At 36.0% G+C, this 12,146-nt stretch overlaps 1 protein-coding gene across 1 annotated transcript; it reads right to left on the bottom strand.

The window, feature by feature from the left end:
• Positions 1-612: 612 nt before the first annotated feature.
• On the bottom strand, positions 613-11,739 carry slc10a2 (solute carrier family 10 member 2). Its single transcript, XM_052026486.1, has 6 exons — positions 11,342-11,739; positions 8,155-8,273; positions 7,984-8,072; positions 6,152-6,327; positions 2,716-2,873; positions 613-848 (listed from the first exon to the last, which is right to left on the bottom strand). Exons 1-6 carry the CDS (start codon positions 11,737-11,739, stop codon positions 613-615), a joined length of 1,176 nt encoding a protein of 391 aa, XP_051882446.1.
• Between the last annotated feature and the right edge of the window lie 407 nt (positions 11,740-12,146).

Raw genomic sequence — 12,146 nt, 5'->3', positions numbered from 1 at the left:
ATAAAAGGAAGCAATCACCTACCAAAATTTTACTCTCCCATTTGGTCAAATGTTGCTGATGGAACAGCCTTTAATATTAAGAGAAGTTGTTGAATTTTTTTCTAATCAGATTTGGTCTGTGTCCAGCACGATCATTTTAATGTGTTGTACCCCACCAATTATGGGTTCTGAAACTTAAAAAAACAAAACAATAATGGAAAGTGAACAGTCATCATTCTTACTCATTTGCACTTCCTTTGTATTCCTTCAATTTCTCATTTTATTTGTTATAATTTTATAACGTTCAGATGCTTAGGAAGCAACCAAGTTGAACTGGCAGGATGACTGAGCAGGAAATGAAAATAGGTGATAGTTGTGTGACCTCATTTTATTATACTGGGCCTGACCATGCAACGATTTCAGAACTACTGTAAGACATTTCCTGTTCCGTTCTTCACTCTTGGACATGGCGATAGCAAGGGAGCTACTTGAAGGACAAAACTGGGGTGAACTCATGATAAGGATGTGTAGATTGGTCTTTCATAAAGGAAGCTGCATTAGTATCCTTAAGGGCAAATCCATGATGACCTTGGCAACAAGTATGTTATCAAGTGTACATATTAAGCAAAATCCTTACAGGTTGGTATCTATGTCCAAGCCATCACTTGGTGACTTTTCTTCTGTTGGGGGCCCTCCCTTCAAGATGCCATTGAGTAATTTCCCTTCTATTTGGGAGTCCCCATTGGGTAGTTTTTCATCTGTTTGAAATCCTCCATTTGTAAATGTAGAGGGTGTGACAATGTTTTCTTCATCTTGTCCATCACAGTCGCCTCTGGTTCTCTTGCCATGCCATTTGTAGAATTGATAAGCTGAGTGAAATATATAACATGTTAACATTTTCACTTTTGTAAATATGAACAATAATTAGTTTCTTATGACTACGTGCTACATTTAATGTAGGAAAACATGCCAGTGCATTTCAAAGCCACCATCAAGGAAGTCAAGTCAAAGGAGATGGAAATCATATTAAAAAAATTCTGGATGCTGGAAATCTAAAATAAAACAGTAAATGCTGGAAACACTCTGGAAAGAGAAATAGTGTTGATGTTTCAGGTAATGAACTCTTTTCAACCTGAAATGTTAACTCTTTCTAGGGTGCTGCTTACCTGTGGGTGTTTCTAAAATTTTGTTCTTATTTCAGATTTTTAGCAGCTATTTTTCTTTTGATTTTCAGCATGATTAGTAACTTCTATTTTATGGAATGTCTTAATGGAGGTGGAAGTTTGAGAAAATTCCTAAGCAGAGGGCCAGATAGTAGTGTGTGAAATGTTTGAGGGTGCACAAAAGGCAGAGCCAAAGGAATGTTAAGATTTTGGGGAGTGGGCAGACAATAAACATAGTTTACATTTAAGGCATTGACATCCTGTATAGCCTCAGGCCCCTTCCTAACCTATCTCTCATGGAAATGGTCATGGAATACACCATCAGGTGGGATAAGTAGGCAGCCCGATCTCTGTCCAGGTTCAGTGGAACTTGGACTGGGTGTTATACCCCTGAACATTAAAGGCGGTGGGGCTGGGTGAGGTTATTGGTAGGTTTTGCAATGCAGAGATTTTTTGTACTTTCACCTCCTATTTCTCTGGTGATTTGAGTGTTGATTGAAGTATGAGCAAACGTGTTGTCTACCATAACGTTCAAGTAGGATTGTGGCCAAGAAAACTCCATAAATATAGTCAGTAGATTTTTAGATCAGCCTATGTAGAAAGTGGACTGATGGGTTTCTTGAGTATTAGTCCATGCAAGAATCCCAACATTGTCTTGTACTGTGCTTTTGAAAGACTTATCCTTTCATTCCTGGTGATAAAACTACCTGTTCTGGGATATGGGAAAAGGGTAGCTACGTAATGGATCAGGCATGATCTCGTTTAGTAGTGTAACAAGCTGAGGGATTAAATGGTCTACACCCGTGCTTGTACGTGCTTCATTTACTTAAGCTCTGAAGTCTGGATCCAGTGCCTATTCCTGGCCTAGTGTATTTTTCTTTCCCTTTTCCAATGTAGTCATGCCCAGACCAATGGGTGCATTTTTTTTATAATCCAGTTTTTTAATTTAGAAATTGACATTGGATATAGTTTTTATTTCATTAGAGTAACTTGTATCTCTTCATATTTACAAAACCAGTTTTGTAGTTTAACCCAGGCCCCTGTGTAATTAATAATGTTACACCATTGAACTCTCAGATTTGCCATGACTAAAATTTCTCATCCATGTACAGAGATTTGAGAGAGCCATTTTCCTTCTATTACTTCTGAAGTGTTTCATTATAAGCATAAGACTAGATAAAAAGTATAATCTGCACACTACAATAATCTGCTCATATTCATCCTTGCTGTACTATGTGCAGTTGCTGTTTTTAAATCTATCATTCTTTCATTCTAAATATGCTCTATTTATCCCTTCTCACCAGCTCCCACCTTTTATAATTTCAATCCTCCTCCAACTATACCCGTTATCTTCTCTGCAAAAATAGTGGTGCCAGTCTAATTCAGATGAAAACAGATGTATGTACACAGTCTTGCCCTTCCCCATCTTCTCATTGCCAGGGTCTCACTAACCATTTTGTTATCTCTAATATGGTTTCCTACTGTGCCCCACCCCCTTTCTGATCATGAATCTCCAGCTAGTTTCAATTCTAGCTGATGATCTATGTGAAGATTAAAAAAAATAAAAACTTGCCTCCAATCATTATAGCCGCAAACAATATTTGGAAAACGCTGTAGATGAGTGGAAAGGTGAACATAAGCACAAGTTGCTCAGGTGAAAAGGAGAGCTGGACTATGGTTGTGCAGAGCTGAGTGTTCTGTGCACCAGTTTCCAATGCCACAGTACGACATCTGCAAGACAAAAATGTTGAATTAAAGATCCCGGAGCAATATTGAATGATGTACCACAAAACATTGCATGGTCTTTCTGTAAGTGATTGGAAAGTGTGCTGAGATACTACATAGAGTTGGATAAATGCATCTGTTTGCAACCTATTATTGGATTCCTTTAGAAAGGTAGATTTTCAGTTCAAACATTGTTTTCCCTGGAGCAGTGGAGGCTGAGGGGAGACCTTATAGAGGTATACATAATTATGAGGAGTATAGATAGAGTAAACAGAGGGAAACTTCTCCCAAAAGCAGAGATATGTAGAATGAGAGGGTATCGGTTTAGAGTAAGAGGTAAAAAGTTTAGAGGGCATCTGAGGAAGAATGTTTAAACCCAGAGTGGTGGGAATCTGGAACACATTGTCTGATGGGGTGGTGGAGGCAGAAGACTCAATATTTAAGAAATATCTACTCGAGTACTTGAATTTGCCAAATCATAGAAGACTATGGACCAGATGTTGGTAAAGGGATTAGTACAAATGGGTACTTAATGATCAACATGGATGTAGTGGGTCAAAATGCTTGATTCTATGCTTTATTGTATGACTCTAGATATTTTTCCAAAATTACTTTATTAAATGTAAATTAAAACCAAATGGGAACTATACACTGATTTGCACATACTATCTAAAGCATTCATGAGTGTTTATGTAGTGATACACAGCTAGTGCTATAAATAAATATTGCACCACAAAATAAAATTAAACTATTGTATTGATGGTAGTTATAATATGAATTGATAACTCAAGCATTCTAATCACATAAAGCACGGTGACCTCAGTAGTGCTGCAGTGTTAGACACTATATTCAGCAAGATTCACTGAAGCATTAAGAGAAGTTTGTCATTGGAGGCCATTAAAAACACTTCAATTTTGGTTTCAGCTTCTTGGGTTAGATTTTGATAGTGGTATTTGTTATTAATCCAAATTTTATCCAATGAAGTGCAAACCATGAGCTATAAAAGATGAAGATCTGAAAGTAACAAAAAAAGAATTGCAGCATTAGTGAATCTGTGCTTCAGAATGAATAGACAATCCATGTCATGGGCCCGAACCTTTAGAACTGAAATATAGGAGTTGCTAAACATTAATAGAAGCAAAAAAAGGTAGAAGAGGGAAGAAAAACAAGTGCCAAAGGCAACTTTAATGGGATGTTGGTGTTGTTGATGAAATAATGACTCTAGGAAGCCCACATGGTACGCCTAAACTTCCAAAAGGTGTTTGATGAACTTTTGCTCAAAAGGTTTGTGGTTAAGTATGAGGTTCTGGGAAGTCATAGTAAATCCTGAGGTGCTGAAAACAGTATGCAGCAGATAAATTATTTTGGATGGATTGAAATAGGAAGTGAATCTCCCTGTAATTCAGAGGCAAGATCATATCCTACTTATGGAAATTGTTTAAATTCAGAAAAGCAAAGCAATTCAGGTAATTTTTAAAATGATACCAAACTGAGTTTGCTGCAGATATTGATCAATAGCACAAACATGACAGAATTAATTAGAAAGAGCTTGCATTGATAAAATGCCTTGTATAATCTCAGGACCTCCCAAAGTGCTTTACTGCCAATGAAATCTTATGGAAGTGTATTCAGTCTTGCAATACAATCAATTACACAGAACACCATCTTGTAAAGAACAGTGAGATACATAACTATGTAATCTGTTTTGTGGTGGTGGTTAAATATTGGCCAGAGTGCAATGACAATCCATTGCCCTCATTGAGAGGTTTAATAAATATAAAAAAATCACCCTCAACAATACATTCTAGAGTGGGGCTTGAACCCACTTTTGACTCAAAGTAAAAGTGTTATTGTTAAGACACAGGAGATAGTGAGGATTTAAATTCAAGTTACATGACTATCTCAGGCAGATGTGCAACCACAAATTGACTCCTAGAGCAGCAAAGTACTTTGTTGGTATAAATTCATAGACTTGGAGATCACATTTGTTGTACTCTATTCACTGTTCTTGCAGGTATATATGGTTGTTGCTTTCAGTGTAATAAACAAGATGCAATCTTGTGAATACGGCTTTATCAGAATACATTAAACGGAGGGCTAAGACACTGTCACTGCCATCTCCAAAATTGAATCTAATGTAAGTGGTTAAAAGTGTTTCACTTTTTTCCTATTGTAAGGAAGTGACTTTTTTAAGTGGCTCCTACAATTGCCATAATAAGTTGCACAATACGTTTGTGGACAAAACAACGGCAAATGAAGTTTAATGCAGATGAGCAAACCTGCATAGCAGAAGTAATTGACACATGAAGTAAAAGAACCTGAAATAGACTAGTAATCTTAGTAGATTCTTCAAGTTAATTTTTGAGAAAAGGTAAAAGGAACATAGCAGTCCTAATTTACTATTATTAGTGTCAATCTATCAGGAAACTTTACCAAACATATATCAACAACGTAATGAAGTAATTTGCAGACAGATTACTGGAAACAAAACCTAGACACAATTAAGTAACAGCTAGATGATGTAAAGAGTGAATTGTAGCATCTTTCTAAATGGTAAATTATACATTAAATTTATAATTTGTATGTGTGACAGACACAGTTATGAAGAAGATTAATGAAAGGGCTTGTGAATAGCTGGGATAATAGGAATATAAAGAAAAGGCAACAATTGGCTTATAATGGGAAACATAATTTTGGGATCAAGTTTAAACTAAGAATAGTGAACAGGCCTGACAAGGAAAAGTTTGGTGAACCTTCTGTATTTTTCCAATATCCATTTTAATTTTCCTTTCATTCTAATATCAAGTCTGATCTGCCTATCCTTGTCACTCACACACAATTTTAAAAAGTGAGCAATTGATTTCTAAATACTCTATAATTGCATATCTAGGTGTGCTAGGAGTTAGAAGCTGCATTGAACCTGACAGAAATGTATTCCATATTTCCAGGTTCTTTGATTTTAATACATTTTCCCACAACTTTATTTATTCACACCATGCTGCTTTAATGTCTCTTATGCATCTGTCCATTATTTTCTGAAATAATTGTTGCAGCCACCACTCCTGTCTGTAGGTGCTTTTGTTTTCTTGCCTGTCTCCTTATTCTGGTTATAATATGCTTGTTTTTCTATTACTTTTCAATTCTGTTGAAGGAGATGAGACTCAAATATCAATTGCTTATTTTCTCTGAAGATGTTTCTAGCTGTTTCTGCTTTTGTCTTAGAAGATGGATTATGAATTAACAACGTGTAATGTTTGATCAATAATTTTACAAAGTTTTTGTACCTAAACCAAGGCAAACCAGCAATACGAGCCAAAATAAATCCTAGTGCATAACCAATAGCTGGATAGATTGTTCCAATGATCCACAGGGAAGGAGATGTTACCCAGGATCCTCTATACAGCAAGGCACCAGCCACAGCTATACCGACTATGAGGAATATTCCAGTAATAGAGCCAATCTAGGAAGATAGATTATTTTGGAATTAGAAGACAAAAGGAGACAAATATACACATTTTAAAAAATGAACTCTTGATTTCTAAGCACTCTATTATCACATAGAGACTAGGAGAAACGAGAGGTAGTAGCTGGAAGTGCTATTGAATCCCACACAAATGTAGACAAACATGAAATCCAATGATTGACATTTTTGTGTATTGTAGATGTAATTTGATAGCTAATGATAATAATAATAAGGATATTATAATAATAAGGATTGTTGACTTGGCTTTATTTTTGTCTTTTGCCTAAAATTCAGTAGAACTCTACACCAATGGCCTTAATTAGAAGCCATGCTTTCAAGTAAAGCATAACAGGACAAACCACTAAAAATAAAAATAATTTCTGATAATTGACTTCAGAAAAATTGTCTGCTAAGGGCACATTGGTAGCTTGGGCATATGTTGCATATCCCTGAAATTGCAAACAATGTGTGCCTGAGGTTTTGACATGTAAATAATGAAAATTGGAATATTACCCTATATTTGACAAGATCCCAAAATTTTGGTCAACAGGTCTGAAAAATCCAAAAATCCTTAAAACATATGCTAATGTTTCAAGGGTTCAATCCTCCTTCGATTTTCATGTTTGTCTCTGCTTTTCCATATTTGATCCAGTAACTTTTACCTGTTGTGCCATTGTCAGAATATTGGAACAGACTTTGGTGTGAAATAAAAGTGTGTGAATGACACTTGATGCAATTAGTGTGCAGGGAGCCAGCAACTTATAGTGAGGGAGGGAGGGACACTGGGCTTTACACAATAACTTTGATCAGAGACAGGCGGTGCCCAGAGTGAATGGTTTTGGTTACAAAAGCATAGTTTTAGTTATTTTGCATGAATTACACCAGGAGAACTTTCCGATATAACTTCATGGTAAGAACCTTCTTCGTCATGTAGATATCAATGGTTAAATTTTTTTTTTGTCTTGGAAATACTGTATATGATATTGTGGGGCAGAATAATTTAACAGAGTGATCGCAATTTCCCATTGTAACTGGCAGAAAATTGGAAGAAATATGGTAAATGTGCTTATGCCATTTCTCTGCGCCTTATACTGAAGTTACAAGGAGAAAATCCCTATAAAAATTTCTGAACATAAGAAACAGAAGGAAGAATAGGTCATAAGACCCCTCAAGCCTGCTCTGCTCTTCAATAAGATTGTAGGTAATCCTTTACTTCCACTCCACCTTCCTGACCTGTCTCCCTATTCCTTCAATCATTAGTGTCCCAAAGATCTATCAATCTGTGTTTTCAATATACTCAATGACTAAGCATCTATTTTGCTAATTTTATTCTTGACATAATAACTAAATTCAGTTTATTCTGAACAGTAAATTTTCTGGAGTAAAAGCCAATGAGCTTAACTAGTTGCTAAAAGCCCTGGGTCATTTATAGTGGCCGTATTCCTGATAATTTGCTGCAGCTTTGGCAAAACATTGGTAGAAATACCAAAGCAAAGCCACAAACCATGTTTACATTGCTCCTCCGGCTGATAATTACCAGTGTTATATGTTTGCTCCATTCAGTCACAGCCAATTGGATATGTAGAAGCACCACATAAATTCAATACTCTCTTCAACCTTTCTCTAGTTTAAAAGCTGTTTGATGTTGCTTACCTTCAATATTATTTTGGCCTTCTTTGGCCACCTGTAGTTCACATAAATTCCAACAGCAACAGGAATTAGGAGACTTGCCAGGGTAATACCTGAAGTACATAATACACAGTTTTATTCAGTTCCCACAACTGAACATGTTTAAAATATGAACTCCCATCAAATGTAAATTACCTATGCTGTCATAAGGGATCTGGATCATATCTGAGTCAACCCAAGTTCTTGTGTAGAGGAAGAGGCAAAGAGGCATCATTCCCATCCCCAGTACTGTGGAGCACGTTGTCATGCTTATACTGAAAGAAAAAAATATTGTTAAATAAATACAGAAAGTAATACTGCACAGTAAAATAAATTCTTCGGGCTTGAAGCTATAGTGTAGTTTATGAGCAGACAGGAGCAACCCTATTTTTTGGATGGGATTTCTGACCTTGATTTAAAAAAGTAAGTGCAGCTAGGTTGTTTGTATTTCATTTAGTTTGCTATTAGCCTTACCTTTTAATTTACTTTTATTAATTGAAGACATTTAAGTAAATGTATTAGTAGTTTTGATTTTATAAAATAATTGTTTTATATAATTATGTAAATCTAAACTCTTGTTACATTTCTCTGATTAACAGATGTTTGAAAACAGTTAAAAAGGGTCTGTTTAAAAAATCTCTTAAACTGGCGAGCTGTTAAAAGGCTGCCAGGTTTTTCTGGGGGTCGGGCTTGCAGGTGGAGTTCGTGGCCTGATCCAGCTCACAGGATGTCCATGGACATCAAACCTCCAGGTCAATCGCTCCCATGGCGCAGCAAAAGTGGGATCATGGGAAAAGCTTGGTGGTGAGAGTAGGCATCAGACTGTATCAAGTACAATCCACCTCATCAAATTGAATAGTGGCATATCGTAGCAATAAAATTAGCGTGAAATTGCATCTTTTATTCAATATGTTAATTGTTTACAATACCTTCCTGAGAAGATTGAGGTACTCTTTAACCATTGTCAATTCAGCAATCAACAGGTAGTGATTTTGTAGCCCCTTTTAAATCAGATTTGATTTTATCTTCATGTAGGTAATAAAACATATTACTGATTATCTCCATAACAGAAAAATAATTTCATCTCTTTTATATCTGTCCTATTGAGTTGTCACTGATTTAAAATAACTTTTCTTCCATTATTGAATCTAACTTTTGGTCAGTTTTACTGATCATAGAAATGTAAATGATAACATTTAAATATTAACGCTGGGCAAAAATTCAGATGAGGTAAAATCCTCCCTTACTGTGTATTCAATCCACAACACAATACTTACAACTAGTTATCTATTTTTGTTGTAACTCTATACTTTCCTTTCTTGTTGCTCCAATGATACACACCTATCTTAAACAATAGGGAGCAATGGAAATACTCAATGCAGCAAAAGATGTGGATCATCTCTGCAAATATGAGATCTTGTCCATGCTGAAATCTCGAATAGAACAGAAGATGGTGGAGACAAGCAGCAGATTGGTCAGTACATACAGGAAAATTAGATAGTTTATGTCTATAGCCAAGTGTGAAAGAGTAACGTGTGTGCTAAAGCATTATCTTAAAAATGGAATTGGAGTCATAAGTACATTCAGAAAAAATATTGTGAGAATGTAGAATGCAATAGCTCCAAAAATCATGGTTGTGGAATCTATTGAAGTATTGGGCAAGGATTTGAACAAGAAATAAGGGTTTTAAAGAGATCCTTAAGGGTAGGAGTCTGTTAAAAAATTATGGGGTACATTTGCAATTTGCTTCCTCAACAAAAAAAATTAATAATTGTTCATTAAAGAAACTGCTCTTTTAAAGATTGTCCAACCGGCAATCCCACATTTAGACTCGGGTGGAAAATTGAGAATCGATCCTAAAGGGTTGCCATGGTTAGCTGAACAGAAAGCATTACATAATCATGAGAACACAAGAAAGTAGGAGTAGGTACCCCTGCCATTCAATATGGTCATGGCTGATCAACACTGGCCTCAATTTCTGTGCCAGTTCCCCAATCTGTTACTTGAGCGTTCAGATATTTATCTATCTCCACCTTAAATATAACAAATGACCTGACTTCCATCAACCTCAGGGGCAGAGAATTCCAGAAGTCTACTACCCTCTGAAAAAAGAAAATTCTAAGCACCTCAATTCTAAATGACCAGCCCTTTTTTTTGCAGCTATGTCCTCTTGTCCGTGACTCTTCCACTATCGACTGGATTGTCATTCTCCTATTCCAAGGTAATTCAGAAGGGGCTAGCAGTATTCCTGCTGTTGACTTTTATCCTGTAAACCCTGCTATAAACTCTGCTGATGTTGATATTGATTAGGCATGGGCCTGAATTTGGCTATAGATAATGGTTAATGCTATCTGGGCTTGTGCATGAAAGACTTAGTGAGATCCCAGAGGATATCATTTTAGTGTCAGAATGAGTTAGGGCCTTTGACAGAAAAATAACACAATGAGGATTCTGCTAAATAAAAATAAGCTGTGGTGATTTTATTTTTAAATCATTTGTAAAATTCATGCAATAACCCATTACAACTGAAGTAGTTTATGTTTGCTATCTCATTAAGACTGAAGCAGTTTTATGTAAAATAAGCCATCTTGTTGATTTTAGTAAAACCTGCCTATTTCTGCAACACGCTTCAAAAGAGTCTTACTGCACATTTCCACTGTAAAGATGAGTAATTCATGTGATGGGCAGGTTTAATATAGAACAGTGATATTCTGATGAAAGATTGTCTTTGCCTACACGTTGCTGGACCCGCTGGGAATTTCCAGCATTTTATTGTTTTACTTTCAACCAGAATAGAATCATTGTGTGGAAAATTCCATCATTCTATATAAAACATTCCTGTCATGGAAATTATATATATCTGACTCACACACATACAGAAATATGATAGAGTGGACTGACTGATTGAGGTTTCCTGTGTTCATCTGCCCTGTGAATTTGTAGAAAATCATGGGTTGCTCTGTGCAGCAGAAAACTTTAGCTGATGAGTTTTAATCCACGTGGCATAAAGCACTTTGCAATAAATGTAATTGACATCAATTCACGCTATTTTAACCATTACCGAAGTGCAAGAGAACAATCTGTAGCTACCAATCAGCAGATTTGGACAATATGGGAATTTTCTTCTTACAGTCAGCCTCTAATCATTTACAATTTTCACCATCTCCCGCAGATGAAGTAAATCTTATTTAGTTTTAATGCACAGAAAGCTGAAAATTGCCATTCTGAAAAAGTCTGCATTTAACATTTTGATGGAACATGTGCCAATCCAATGGATTACAGCAGCATTGTTAAACTTGCTAGATAAACCAAATAAAATAAAATGAGAGTGAAGTTCTCTTACCTAAGATCCATGTCTCCGTCCATCCAGTAGGACATAATGTTTGAACCTGTTCCACCAGGACAGCATCCCATTATTAACACAGCAACTGCTTGAACAGGGTGAATGTTGAAGGCTGTTGACAGTGCAAAGGCTGTGAGGGGCATTATACCAAACTGACAAAGAAAGCCCACACATATACCCCATGGTTTCTTAATATGTCCCCAAAGTTTCTTTGCTTCAACAGTGCAACCCATGGAAAACATAACCAAAGCCAAGAGGATTGTCAGCACAGTACTTAAAATGAAGCTCAAAAACTTGTTAAAATCATCAATTGGCATCAAGCAACTTGTATCATTACAATTGGTGGCATGTTCAGGACAGAATGAAATAGTCAATGCTGGGCTTCTCACAGCCTCCATAGTCACGATTTCTCCTGTCTTCTCAGATCCACGGCACTATGAATGGTTGCTTCTAATCACAAACAAATTGTTATGAGAGAAAAAGAAATGTGGGAGCTATTCATTATATTCAACATAAAGAGAAGGAAATTAATATGCATTACCTTTTAATATAGTTAAACAGCAATAAAAAAAAGTAATAAACACCTACTCATATTTTATTGGTTTGGGAAATATAAAGAGAGAGTGTCATCAGTGCAAGAGAGAGATGATAGGATAATTCTCCTGAATACTACATTTTAGCTTTCAAAGTATTGTCATAGACAGTATTAGTGAAAGCTGAAAGATATTTTAATAGAGACACAAGAGATTGGAGATGCAGTAATATGGAGCAAAAAATAAACTGCTGGAGGAATTATTACTGTATA

The sequence above is a fragment of the Pristis pectinata genome, chromosome 11 (assembly GCF_009764475.1).
Source record: "Pristis pectinata isolate sPriPec2 chromosome 11, sPriPec2.1.pri, whole genome shotgun sequence".
Classification (NCBI taxonomy): domain Eukaryota; kingdom Metazoa; phylum Chordata; class Chondrichthyes; order Rhinopristiformes; family Pristidae; genus Pristis; species Pristis pectinata.
This window is presented reverse-complemented; position numbering and strand designations above follow the sequence as displayed.